A 14,860-nucleotide genomic window follows, 5' to 3' on the forward strand; every position below is an offset into this window, starting at 1 on the left:
AAGTTCCGGGAAACATTTTTTAAAATTAAATTATAAATATTGTCGAATTTTAAACGTGGAAGTTCATAAGTCGAGNATACACCGTATTTTTCCGATTAAACCACGTGGAATAAAGTTACTGTTAAAAATAAATCCCGGACTGTAAAACATGGGAAATATGTTGAAGTACTGTACTGTATGGAGTAAGGTAAAGTACAAATAGAGTGACAGTTAAAAAATCTAAATAAAGTTCTACCTCTTCAAATTGTCTAGAGTCGGACAGTACTTCCTATTTCAAAGTTCCGGGGAACATTTTTGAAAATTAAATTATAAATATTGTCGAATTTTAAACGTGGAAGTTCATAAGTCGAGAACTTATCAACCGAAGGATAATACTGCAATTGAAGATGATAAATTTGAAGCAGAAAATAGTTCAGATTCCAGCAACGACAGACAGACACGAATTTTAACGTAACAACCTAATAGGAAGAGGCTGAATAGGTTAAATGTGAAAACAGTATTTATATTATGTAGCCGTAACCCATAAATACAGTCAAGAAACAGTTTCGGTAGTTCCGAAAATATACAAGTAATTAAAACATTTCTTTCAACTTCTACCTACTTGTCTTCTGTTGCAAGATAATAAATCCTGGCCTTGAAAACCCCGGATTTCAAATAAATTGAAGGAATACGTACGTTGTAAGAATCTTATTTAATTTTTAAACCCTTCAAGGTTTAATTGACGAAATACGGTAATCAGATTTGTTATTTTATATTTTTAATTTAATTAATTTAACTTAAATTCATTAAACAATATTAATTTAAATTAATTCAAATACTTATTATAATTTGATATGTAACTTTTACACATAAGTTTAATGCTAAGAAATTATTCACATTTTATTAGTGGAGATAACTATTAGATTATTTCTTTATCATTTTTATCCTTTACTTTATCTTTTGTTAAAAACAATTCTTGTTTATTAGCTACGTCTATACAGAAAAACTTGAAACTGACGAATTCGACGATGCCATCAAATTGTTCTATGTGGCAAACAAGTATTCCATAGTCGAACTCATGCAACTTTCTCGAGAAATAGCAATAGCCAAACTCAGTTCTGAGAATGTTTGTGTGGCCTACGACATAGCAATTCAAATGAATGACGATATATTTGACAATAAATGTGGAAACATTATAAAAATGGATACCGTAAAAGTATTAGAATCTCAAAATTTCTTAAGATCTTCTTCAAAAACGATACAAAAAATAATATCTTTCGACTTTCTTAATATTCCCGACGAATTGTTTCTTTTTGTAGCTATAACAAAATGGGTTAAAGAAGAGATTCGTCGACTAAATAAAACAAATTGCCCAGAAAATTTGAGAAAAATTATGGACCCTATTCTGCCTCACATAAGATTTCTAACTATGACACATAATCAGTTATTTGGAAGCCCTGCAAGAAGTGGAATAATTAAATCAGAAGAGATCATGCAGATTGCAATGCACTTATCTAATCCCGAACAATTTACCGATCTTCCAAATTGGTGCAATACTGAAAAAAATAACAGAATAGGCTCTGTGAAACCAAATACTTTATACAGGTTGAGATTCAATCAAATCTGTTTTTCATCAATCGACAAGATAAAAAAAACTGAAAAACTGAGGATCAAGTGCTGTATCATACCATCCTGGAATGATATTTTACTAAAAGGCTTCACTGTGTGTATGAAAAATTCTATAAAAATTCAGCCTCAACTTTATATTGCTAGCTCCAGCGAATCTTATAAGCTTGTCGAATACGCCAAAATCATAAATAGCGAAAATGATTCAAATAATCCATTGCATGATATTTATGAAATGAGGTTGTTTGAGCCATTATTAATGAAAAAATGGAATTACTATTACATCAAGATTAAAAGTGATGATCCAATAGTTATGTGCGGTGAATCGATTTTATGCGATAAGTTATACAATTTATCATATTTAGGAGTTACTTATTTGAAGAAAACTAATTGCCATTTTCAAGAAATTCTTTGCTTCATCGATTTATAGATATCGATTTCAAAAGCCATTTATTGGTGGTTATTATATTAATGAAAGTGAAAAATGTATCTATAACAGCATTTCTCAAACTAAGAGTCGTCGCGTTAAAATTTTAATGGATGGCGAAATGATACTACCTTTCGCAGAAATACTGTTTATACTTGTATTAATGAAATGTTTTCTAAGAACTGGGAACAAAGGATGTATCTGTTAAGCACTGAAAACTTTTAACAACTTTTTTAGATAAATATTATTGTCATTTATTAATAAAATTAAGTTTAATAAATGCGTGTTTTTAAATTGATTTCTCTTTTCTATATTGAATAACATCAAAATTGATATCTTATGTAAGGTCGTAGTCATAAAGCCATTTAAGTTGCAATGGTTTTGAAAGTATTTCCTTGTTTATTTAAACTTTTAGATGTTTTGTCATACATAACAATAAATTATAAAAAAATAACAGACGAATTTTCGTACAAGTGGATCAATAAACAAATTAAAAAAAAATTTTTTTTATACACGTTATGGACAAAGTATTTAATAGGACATTGTTTATAATGCCCAGCCATTATGAATAATGAGTAAAATGGCTGCGCAGCCTGATAAATATTGATTAATTTATTCATTCGAGCAATTAAAATTTTGATGACATTTAGAATTATATAATTTTTTTTATAGCATTTATATCTATTAGATTTTCAACCAAATTTGCAGAAGCATCGACTATAGTCTTGGCCTCCAGAAATTGATATCTTTCTTGTACATACTGTGAGCGAAATTTCTGCATTCAGTATATCCCCAACAGAAATGAAGTTTTCTTTACAAACAGTAAATTGGTTTCTGGAATATAATAGATTTAATATGCCATATTTAGTACCGTTTGTGAAGATTTTTATCTTCAATTGCAACAACGACACCTAAAATATTTTTTCCATTACTGCAAGCTCTGTCTACATCTGATATACGAATCCTTACTGTGTCACAACATTAGTTGTTCTTAGTTTTTAAGATTAGACAATGCAATTTTCCTTGTTTTAGACATATTTCATATATTTTTTTCTATTTTGGAATTAACTGTTTTTTTCTTCGTTATTCGCCACTATGTAGTATCAATAGCATGGTTTTTGGAAATCAGCATGGTTAGATCTTTTTCATATGAAAGAAACATTCTGTTTTTTTCTGACAGATTTCACATAAGTTCAAATAAATTAAGGTCATCTCCCTTGTAATATTTTAATATTTCATACTTAATTGTTTTTCCATGAGTTTCTGCCGCTGTGGCTAATAGCAATGTAGGCATCATGCAATATCTGAAATATTTTTTCAGTGTGAACGTAATATTAAATAAAATTACCTTCTTTTACAGACAGAATTAATTTTCCTATTTATAATGTCATATCTACGTACAGTACATGCATATTTTTCTGGCAACTTTAAAGTCACTTTGATTTTTGACACTCACTTTTTGTATCATTGTGAAATAAGCTAATTTTGTAAAAATTTGATTATTTTGACATTTTGATACTAATAACTCGATTAATGGGTTGTTGAAGAGGTTATTCATACGACTTAATCATCGCTGCAGATCGTAATTTTATTCAAAGAAGAAAACAGTATTTTAACAGGCAAAAATAAAACTAAAATTCGTACAAGACTGGTCGCATGAATTTTTAAAATTCTATACTTACCACAATTTGCACCCTCAAATCAGCCGTGAGTGCTGATAGGTTAAGAATAGGTTAAGAAAGCCTTTTTCTCCCAGTCATCGTAAGTTTTGCTAAGCTCACAATGGAGCCAGGTGATGAGGGACGGCGCTCGACATATCCGCAACACTTCCTATGAAAGATTTCTGGAGAGTTGCTAGCCCGGACTCGATCCCATGTCCCCAAGAGCATTAGGCTAACGTCTTAATTGCATTAGTAGTTAAGGCGTTAGCCTACTACTAACGCCTTAACTTCGTTAATTCGTTATATGGACTAATTTATTATTTGAAAAATAACATCCTATGATATATTTTGTATAGGTTCATGCATGATTACATGATAATGCTTATTTTCCAGATCTCACATTGTTAAAATAAAACGTTTCTTTATAAAATTTCAACAGAAATTTCCTCAATTTAATTAATGGATATAATTTTTATTTATAATTGAGATGTTCTTTAAATATTATATATAATACAAATCAATGTAATAATAAATATAATTCATTTTTAATAATTAAAATTAATAATAGTATCAAAAGATGACTCTTGGATGTAAATGCAGAGCTTTCCGTTGTATATATAGGATAAATATTCGTATTAGTTTCGGTATTATAGCTAAATGTAGTTAGAAAATCTACTGTAGTATTATCTTCGATTTCATTGAAATCGGTATCATTAAAATGCGATAAATAGTCGTCATAAATAAAAGGAGTAGAATGGAATTCAATAGGAGGAGCTGGAAAATCTACCACTGGCATTACTTTACATCTTATTTTTTCATGATCTGAAGCCTGCAATAATGTAATATGAAAATATTTAGAGATAATATGAAATAATATAACTAGAAATTTATTTTGCTTACCATAACTAATCTACTTTCGATGTAATTTACATACATAATATCATCATCGGCGTCTTCATTAAAGTTACCACACAGTCCACACACTCTGCTCTTATGAATTATTGGAACAGAAATCTTAATACTAACGGTGGAATACCACGTAACTGATATTCCTTGGCTAATTCTGATTAAGAGAGAATTTGCATCGTCATTTTTTATTTGTACTGTAGTGCTGTTAGTGAAAGGAACATCAGTTAGAAATCCATCGACGAAAACATCTCCGTTCTCCGTAATTTTTACTTCTACACAATTATTATAGATAAAGTAAGTTTTATTAACACTTCCCACTTCCGCATCTTCATATCTGATACTGAATGTACCATACATGCAATCGTCAACTAAGGCATATCGACATATTCCTGCAAATCTATGCGAATATCCATCCATAGTGATTACTTCTCCGTTGTTTAAAGTGCAGTTAGAAACTACACAAATAAATACTTTTATAAATAAACTTCAAATAAAATAAAATATCAACAATACTTTTAAAAAATCAAATTACATTTTAGATATTAAATATTAAGCGTATATTTCGGAGTTTATTAAACAGAATTATATAACATGCAATATGATGTTGTATAAAGCCATGTAAATATTGTTTCTCTTTCATATAATAAATACTGTATAACCTAAATAATTATTGTATTTTTAAAAACTGAGTAAAACATTTGAAAAACTATGTCATAAAGCTGTTATACGTATAGTTAGCATATTGAAAAGTTCATTTTAAATATAATTAAGAAATAATTACTGTTACATAAAAACTTGGTATTGTCTACATTCTATTCCAATGATTATTTTTGATAATTATGAAGACCAGTTTACAATATTAGACTATTATTTAAACGTTGTTCATTTATCGACTATATATGAAGATCCAATTGAAATTAATCTTGTAACACAAAATTGAAGCAGTCATATAGACTGGCATCAGAATTTTCACAATTCTTCTTAGATAAAGAATTAAAATATCATTTTAATGTTACTTTATGTAAATGTCTACTTATTGCTTAATTTAGAACTGTTAATATAATCATGACCCTTCTACTCGTATATGAATAAGTCATTACTAATAGTCTAACTAAAACAATAATACTTTATTATTTAATATATTACTTAATATATTATTATTTTTACAAATTGCTTAGTTTACATACTTTAATATACTATGTATACAGTATAAGAAAACATTATATGAAAATAAATATAAAATTTTTACCTTTAAAGCATTTATCACAACATCCATTCATATCTAAACTCAGCATTTCGCCCTATATTATACGTTTTAATATTTTTGTTTAATAATAAGTAAAATTAATTACAAATAATTTTATTCAAAGAAAATTTCATTCACTTCTCTACAAGAGTCTTCGTTATCGCATAATTTATGGCAGGCGATAGTTCCATTGTTACATTTACAGTTTTGACAATTTTTAATCCAACTATTTCCAGGCTTAAAAATAAAAATAAAAACTGTAATTTATAAAAAATAAGAATTAAATAGTNATTTCTTTTGATATTAAAACATAAAAAACTGACTATAAAACTATAAATAACATATTCAATACTACAGCTTTTATCAGTATACTATTAAAAATAAATTACACATATTTATATACTTTTAAGTAAGTCTAAATTATAGAATAATTTATGTTTTTAAGAGCAAACTTTAAAAAAATTAGATCCTTCTATCGATTCTGTTGTGTTGTTCGTAACAAAATATCAGAAGTATTAGAAACTTCTACTCATTTATACTGTAAAATATTGGATATTTAAAGTTATTAAGTTTTATTAAGTTATTAAACGTTACTTTTCAGTAAAATATTTAGCTATTTAATGAGATTCTGTACTTTTTCTTGGCATTTCGAAATTATTTTATGTTACTGTAAAATAACATCTAAATCATGTTAAATTGATAGCAATAAAGGAATCTCGTTTTATGAAATTTTAATTGCTTTGATCTCTCTTTTTAAACGGATACGATTTAAATCAAATTGATCGTATTTATTCGAAATAACAATTAATATAAAATACTTGCCAGTACAATAAGAATTTAAACTTAGAAAATTAATAATAAAAAAATTTTCTGTAACATAATACATAAAATGTGTCTTTAATTAATTATAATTCGTGATGTGCATAAAAAGGACAACATTTAAGGATACATTTTATGCATTGTTTGCTACAGAAAATATTTTTTTGAATAAATTTTCTAAGTTTAAAAATAACAATTTATTTATACTGTATTATAAAATTACTTACTGAATAAATTGTGCCATCAACTACGCATTTTTGTTTATCTGGAAAATTTGTTATAATCAGTAAATTTGTCACAATATATTTACATAAATCATCCATATTCAAATGTATTGAAATCAAATATCGAATACTTACCGATGCACTTACTACGAAACATTTTCTTATCTAAGGGACAATAACATTTGTAAGACCCAAGTGTATTTTGACATAAATGAGAACATTTATGCCTATTCTCTATACATTCATCTATATCTAAAAATAAGAATTTGATTTTGTAAAAAAATTATTATGTTTATTTTAAAATTATAAATATAACTAAAGCCAAACTTATATTTGTATAAATATAACTGTTTGTAACGTTAATAAAATGAGCGATTCCTATTCGGTTGTTGAACAAATTAATGATATTGCCTAAAGTTTTTAGAAGAAATAAGAAAATAAAAATTATAAAATAATTGAAAGTGCATTGTAGCATTTATAATATATATTATTCAAAACATTTCCCTCTGAAAAAGTAAATCCACTAAACACTGGTCATTAGTTCGTGCCTCACCACGTGCCCGCGGGTTAGACACGCGAAGAAAACGCGATAAACCACGTGGTGTTTCGAGTTTTCTTAATGTTTAATGCCTAAATAGAGACCAGTTTCCCATAGAAAGTCCTACTTGGAAGACCAACGCAACACAAGAGAGAACTGCCCTTTGCAGACTTCCCTTGTGTTGCGTTGCCTTTTCCCATCAATCCATACAATCCTGAGAAAGATGTACACGACGAAATACAAGTAAACACGTACTGCTATTAATTTATGTGACTTTTTCAAGGTAATGTGCTAAAACAAATTGACTATATTACCCAATGACTTTCGCGAAACTTTTATTTTTGATTATACGTATACTGTATTCATTTGCTGAAATTCTGTGCATTTCGAAATTTATTTTATTTTATTTTACCATATATTGCCACTGCTTTATGATACTTCACTATTTTTTACGAAGCATCATTATATATACATTATCTTTTTCTTACAAAATTACACAGAATACCAATTTTAATAATAATCCAAACTTTTTGATGTGCTTACCTCAAAAAATGCGCGTGCACTAAATACAATTTATTAATGATATTTAAAACCTTTCATATACTCTTATATAAAAGTAAAGTTTTTATATCATGTTATATTGCTTACCATATTGGCACAATACTCCTCTGAATCCTTCAGGACAATCGCATTGAGAAATACCATTATCAAATACACATTGCGCTTTATTCTTGCACGGACTGGGATTACAAGTGCCGATATCTTTTCCGCACTGTTCATCTATACAATTCAGTTAATTTATGTTACAACGACTTTTGGTTTTTATTTTTACGGAAATGTATCATTAAAATCAAATTATGCTTAATATAGCTTACATGTCAGCATCGATTGACTGTAACAGAAGCAGTTATTTTTACAAAAACCAGTTCCTGAAAGCATTAAATATAATCTATGAAGATAAATAGTAAAACCAACTTCACTTGTACCATTTTCACCTATCACTTGTACCATTTTCACCTATGTTTCACATTAAATTCTTAGAATTTCTTACGATGTTTTAGGTCGGATTTATTATATTACAAATTTATTATAAGTAGACCTACTGTAAAGGGTCGTTCCTGGGTTATTGGCTGTCTTCCACATGTCCTGAAATATCACCGTACCAAATTTTGTTGTTTTTAGATTGCTATTATTTTAGTTATGATCACCCTGTATCTTCGAAAAATTTAAAAATCCGAAAATATGTTTTTTTTATTTTTATATTAAATATAATAAAGTCGGTGAAATATTTACTGTTTTTTTCATGTATTTATTAATTTTAATTTGTGTATTATGAAACTATTGTTAGGCATATCTATAATAGTTGAATATATTAGAAAATAGAACGATCAAAATTGTAAAATAAATGTAAAATACTAGTAGAAATACGATTAAAGTAATTGAAAATGTAGATTATAAATATTTAAATTCATATAAGTCAAATATATTTCAAAATAAACAAAAACAGGAGTATTTACCTGAACATATTCTGACATTGTCTTCAATTTGTACAGAACCATGAAGATGATCTCTAAATAGATCCCAAGCAATAACATTTCCAATTAGGCCTAAAGTACATGTCTGATACATATCTTTTATCGACGATGACGACAAAGCAATATCCCACACATTAAACTAGAAATGAAATTTTAAACTAAAAACAGTACGGACTGATTGAATACCAACATATTTAAGCTATTAATAGAGAGGTTGCGGCCGAAGTTTTCATCTGTAAAACGTGAACGTCGAACGTCGAGCGCCGCTATCTTGTAAGCGGCGCTCGACGTTCGACGTTCACGTTTTACAGATGAAAACTTCGGTCGCAACCTAGNGGCCGCAACCTCTCTAGTATTTAAAATATCAGTACTCTAAATTTCCTCTAAATGCTCTAAATATAGAGTAGCGTTAATGTAAGACACATATTAAGACTACATAATATTTAAGGTCATACATAATTATGTCCTGTATGAATAGACCTAATCCATTAATCTCTAACCAGTACTATATATGCTATGCTAAGTTATAAACAGGATTCAAATTCACAGTGATGTTAATTATTTTTGATAATTCCTACAATACATAAATTCACGGGACGTTTCTTGATGAATGCATTCTTTCATTAAAGTTTAAATAAAAATATTATAAAGAGAATTAAGTAAAATTTACTTCAATTATCTTTCCTAAATATGTTTCCGCTTTAGAAAAATGTCCTATAAAGGAAACTTCCCCGAGTGCAACTTGTTCTTGTCCAAGCACTAGAACACCATTCCATAAAAGTCTACCTCTTCTCACGTTATTTATGATGCGATTTAGTTTTCCATCCCAATAAACTGACGCTTCTCCAGAATCACTCTTCCATGTTACCGCGAAATGATGCCAATTTCTAAATTTTGTACCCATTGTTTAAGATAATATATGTACAAAGTAAATTAATATAAAAGATTTTACTAAAAATATAAATAGAAAATATTAAATGCTCACGTATTGGGTTTAATTTCTAAAAGATATTTCTTTCCAAACATATATAACTTTAAGTATGAAGTATCGCTTAAGCCAAACCCGTGCAGTTCATCTTGGTATTTAATTGGATCTAAGTACGAATATGAAAACAACGTTCCTCTTTGCTGAAGAGTCGAAACTTTCATCCAAAATGCAAAAGTAACTTCTTCAAGTAAACGGCTATTGACTACCATTGAATATTCGGTAGTAATATTTTTTTGAAAGTTGAGTGCGTACATGAAATATCTCTCTGAAAGTAAACAAATCATCACTACAGATTTAGAAATCCATTTTTAAACACTACTAATTAATTGACAATTTATTTCGCTACGATTAGAATTCTTAATTGAAATAAAACACTTTTAAACTACCTTCTGAACAATCGTTTCCTTTATGTGATGGCGGACATCGACAAATATTTTTCGGATATGCAGGCACACACAAACCTCCATTTTTACAATGGTTAACTGAACAATTTTTAATTTCTATTTCGCAATATTTGCCTTTATATAATTTTAAACATCTGCATATTTCTGTGTTATTCCTTACAATGCATTTTCCTCTATTATTGCATAATTCGTTATTACATCTTTTCTCGTTTTTACAATATTTTCCCACATGATCAATGTCGCAACAACAGTTAACGTCCTAAATAAATTCTGTAACGTTTAGATGCTTATAAACTTCAATAATCTATAGATTATAAAAATTTAACTTGCGTAAAATCCATCAAAACACATAGCATTAACTTGGCAGAGGTCAGCTGCGCAGTCATCTATATTAGTTTCACAAAACTGTCCCGTAAATCCTCTTCGACAGATGCAGTCTACTTCATCAAGATCACATGTCCCACCGTTTAAGCATCCAGCTAGTGAGTAAAACATTATCTTGAATAAATTAATATGTAAAATAAACAAACGATACCGCAGGATTTTAATCGGGCTAAATTATGGCTTCTTAATTACAAAAGAATGCTGTCAAGAGCACTTGTTTCACTTTCTGGGGTCTTGAACAGGAGGTTAAGATACCAAGAAATCTGATAATTTTATGCTATATAATTAAATTAAACCACTCTATAAATATTATTAATAACGAAAGTTTATGAATGGTAATTTATTAAATCATGAAAAAATCTATATTAAAAAATGTTCAAGTTTAAAAAACTCTATGATAATAGCCCAAGTTTGTGTGTAGCATCACCTTTTGAGATTTTATTACAAAATAATTTTTATATTATTATTACAAAAATGCAAAAGGCTTCATTTTGAGGGTAGAGGTGAGTTTTTAAAAATATTGTAAATGTCAATAATGAATAGAATTTTCATAAATCCTATTCCATTCGACTTAAGACATGTGACTCCTCCCTCTATCTTTTTATTCCCATGGCCTTTAACCACCTAAATTTAATACCATCAAGACTTCATATATAAAAATAATCCTGTCAAGTTTCAAAATTTTTGCTTTAACCAGTCCTGAAATAATGTAAAACAAAGAAAGAGAATTTTGTAAGAATGCTTCCAGGCTTTTTGGGTTCCTTCATTGTCAAAAAGTCGAGATATGCAGAAAAAAAAGAACCCAAAATTTGACCGATCATCATACTTTTCCCATTAGTGTATTCTATAACCGCTGGAAAAGTAATATAATTAGAAATGAATTAATTTATTTATAATTAATAAACACGAGATAGCGGCTGAACTTCCTACCTTTATACCAAATAACGTGATATCTGTGTAATTAATTATCCGGTTTAAAATCCAGTGGTATCGTTTGTTTGTTTTTTTTTTACTAAATGCCATCTTAGTTTATATGAAATGTTGATAATATTAGAAAAAAAAAATAATTTACTTGGTGCACAAGGAATTCGCTGGTAACAATTTACTCCCGTGAATCCTCGAGGACAAATACAAACAAAATTATCAACTTTATCTACGCACGTGCCACCATTCAGACATGCATCTGGATAACAGTCGTCTATATTCTCCTCGCAATACTGTCCTTTGAAACCGACTTTACATATACATTGATATCCATGTGGTTCGGGTCTACAAGTTCCGCCATTTTGACACGGTTGACTTTTACAATCATTTCCAGCTGAAAGAGTAATTGTAATGTGATTCGTGTTATTTTGATTTTGGAAACGGAGTATTACGAACTAAATAATAAAGCGAATAACACAATGTACCAGCAATTAATATGTGCATCACTTTTTTGATCAATTTATCGTTAGTCTTTAGGGTAAAGGCACAAGTGTTTTTGTAGAGAAAGATACATTCACTACTCTTAACTATGCTTCGAATAAAACGTGAATAGAAAGTATGTTGATCGAAAAAACGTGGTGGAACTGGTAAAATTCTAGAAGAAATAATCAATAAATCAAAATTTTTTAAAATTTTATTTATTCTCAATTGATTTAAACAGCTAAATAATAAATACAAACGGCTAAATAATAAAAATATATAATAAAATTAATATTAACTTACAACTTAAATAAGATATCATTATTATCTATTGTTTAAACTGACAAATTAATCATGATTACAGGGCAGTTCCCTCATTTAGAAAAATATAAAGAAGCTTTGGATATTGAAGCTATTGTTTTAAAGAAGCAATCGGCCGGATGGCCAAAATGGTGAATGCCCCAGCCTTAATTACTTTGGCCATCCGGCCTTATTGCTTCTTTAAAGCCATTGAAACCAACAGTCGAAAAACATCTGAAATTTTTCAGAGAGTGATCAGTCTCAGATATGTCGGATTTCGTCCCTTACCACGCGGCCGTGTCAATGCGGGTCTGACGGAATTCACGACGGGATTAAATTAAGAGCATTCCAGTGCCCACAGGATGGAAAGAGTTTTTAAAACACCTATTCTTTATTGTCTTATAAATTGCTTAAAATTATATTTTATATTGCCGTATTTTGCGAAATATAAGACGCTTCTCCATTTCAGCGCAGAATATTTAGGAGAAAATAGTGTATTTAAGGTATCCTGCATCTTTGACACTAGGCTCAAAATTATTTTTACTGTATTCTGGTTTAGAAGTAAAATTAGAATATATAGGCCTACTTTTATTTAGTGGTGTTCAAAGAAAGTGGTTTACAGTTATAATTTATCAAATATTCTACATTAATACATGCAAGAGCTAATTAGATATTAGCAAACATATAAATCAAAATATCTGGTAGTTATGAATACCGATATATGCAATTTGATAACTTATTGGCCTGTGAGAGATCGCAACTTCACACATAAGACGTAGAACGATTTTTTAGCTTTCGTTTTGGACAAAAGTCATGTCTTATATGCCGTAAATGCGGTATATCATAACGAATCCATTAATAACCACAACAGAATTTTGAAAACATTAGGTTTGGTTTGATAGAATACGGAAACGTAACAAATGGACGATCTGCTAAGGCAGCGATTCCCAACCTGTGGTACGCGTACCCCTAGGGGTACGCGATAGGTTTTTTAGGGGTACAGAAAAAAGTTAGTTATTATGGCAGAAAAAATAATATATTATGTATCACAAACTAATAGTATTAAAAAATTATTAGATAAATAATGTTCCTTGCAACAATCACAACTTTATTATACATTTTTTCTCTTAGTTTTTTTTTCTTTAATTTAAAGTTACAATATGTAAAATTAACAATACGGTTACTCACTAAATTTCTTAAATGAGGGGTACAATCTAGAGATATGACATGTCACGGGGTACAATCTAGAGATATGACATGTCACGGGGTACAATCTAGAGATATGACATGTCACGGGGTACAATCTAGAGATATGGCATGTCACGGGGTACGCTAATGAAAAAAGGTTGGGAACCACTGTGCTAAGGGGACTGTCTTCCGGAAAGACTTTCTATAAAAAGAACTGTACCTTATTTAAATTGGAAAACTGTACGGTGGGCTAGCCTGTTGATAATGAGCGAACTAACAGTGTTCAGTTTATTTTTTGTTTTTTATCCAATCGGCCGCTGGTTGGCAAAACATACTTTATTAGAATATAAACTACTTAACAGTTTAAAATACCTGGCTTAAAATCATCACGAACGTTTCCCTGTCACGAAAAAGTAAGAAAAAAACAAAAATAGAAACTGTTGGGACAAACGAGCGAAGTGAGAAAAGTGAATCCATTTAGTATTGAATACAAAAATCTTAACTGTTATAATTCCTGTTATTTCTCATTCAATTTTCGACTTTAATTAAAATTAATAGGTTCATTTAAAATTTAAAGTAAAAATTCGCTTACCTGAAATTAGGTTCATGCAAGTTGAGATTTTTTCTAGGGAATTGCAATATAAATGCTTTATCTTTTACATACCATTCGCTGTTTCTCGGCATAATACTTATTATGGTTGAATTTAAATCTCTTATTAATTCATTTGAAGTAGTTTGGTATTTTAAATTCCATTTTTTGGTAATGTTTGTGTTTTCAGTAGGACTCATCTTGTTTTCCAATTGTCTATATGTTTCTGTTGAAACAAGAAGAAGGTTATAATTTTCTTCTAATTCTGTAATACATTCAACAGACTGAAAGACATTTAGTAGAATTATAGAAAAGATTAATAATATATTTCTTTCCATTATTAATAATGTAAATGATTCGAAAATACGGTAAAAATTCGGAATTATATTTTAAATTTAAATTTAAAATAATTCTAAAGAATAAAAACATTTATTTTTCTAAAATGTTTAAAATTAAACAAACATTTTATTTGTAATTATGTTAAAAATTTTAATTTTGTATAACGCAATTTTCAGCTCCAATAACTTCTATTGTAGAGAAAATATTCAATATAACACTTATTTTATACAACAAATTTTATTATCTGGGCAAATATTTAATTAATTAAATAATTTTTTTGTGAAATTTCTATAATAAAAT

General features: G+C 28.7%; 2 protein-coding genes across 4 annotated transcripts in view; one reads left to right on the top strand and one right to left on the bottom strand.

Moving 5' to 3' along the window:
- Positions 1 to 2,244, top strand: part of LOC111622925 (BTB/POZ domain-containing protein 2-like) — a 29,898-nt gene extending 27,654 nt beyond the window's left edge. Inside the window, exon 3 of the mRNA XM_023365390.1 lies at positions 967 to 2,244. Within this exon, the coding sequence (XP_023221158.1) occupies positions 967 to 2,035 (1,069 nt within the window). The 3' untranslated portion in view covers positions 2,036 to 2,244. The remainder of the gene's footprint in view (positions 1 to 966) is intronic.
- Positions 2,245 to 4,164: 1,920 nt separating this feature from the next.
- Positions 4,165 to 14,594, bottom strand: LOC111622920 (sushi, von Willebrand factor type A, EGF and pentraxin domain-containing protein 1-like). 3 transcript variants are annotated; one of them, XM_023365376.1, is made up of 16 exons: positions 14,225 to 14,594; positions 12,150 to 12,319; positions 11,813 to 12,058; positions 10,687 to 10,835; positions 10,339 to 10,615; positions 9,950 to 10,217; positions 9,635 to 9,851; positions 8,947 to 9,103; positions 8,305 to 8,358; positions 8,078 to 8,209; positions 7,027 to 7,143; positions 6,895 to 6,932; positions 5,987 to 6,085; positions 5,852 to 5,903; positions 4,594 to 5,057; positions 4,165 to 4,522 (listed from the first exon to the last, which is right to left on the bottom strand). In XM_023365376.1, the coding sequence occupies exons 1-16, from the start codon at positions 14,557 to 14,559 to the stop codon at positions 4,211 to 4,213; spliced, it is 3,087 nt and encodes a 1,028-aa protein (XP_023221144.1). In that variant the 5' UTR covers positions 14,560 to 14,594; the 3' UTR covers positions 4,165 to 4,210. The 3 variants fall into 3 exon arrangements, with proteins under 3 accessions (XP_023221144.1, XP_023221145.1, XP_023221146.1); XM_023365378.1 differs by lacking the exon at positions 4,165 to 4,522 and having other exon boundaries at positions 4,700 to 4,874; positions 4,958 to 5,057; XM_023365377.1 differs by lacking the exon at positions 8,305 to 8,358.
- Positions 14,595 to 14,860: the final 266 nt, after the last annotated feature.

Source organism: Centruroides sculpturatus, unplaced genomic scaffold (genome assembly GCF_000671375.1).
Source record: "Centruroides sculpturatus isolate CEXI.00-Female unplaced genomic scaffold, Cexi_2.0 scaffold282, whole genome shotgun sequence".
Taxonomy (NCBI): Eukaryota; Metazoa; Arthropoda; class Arachnida; order Scorpiones; family Buthidae; genus Centruroides; species Centruroides sculpturatus.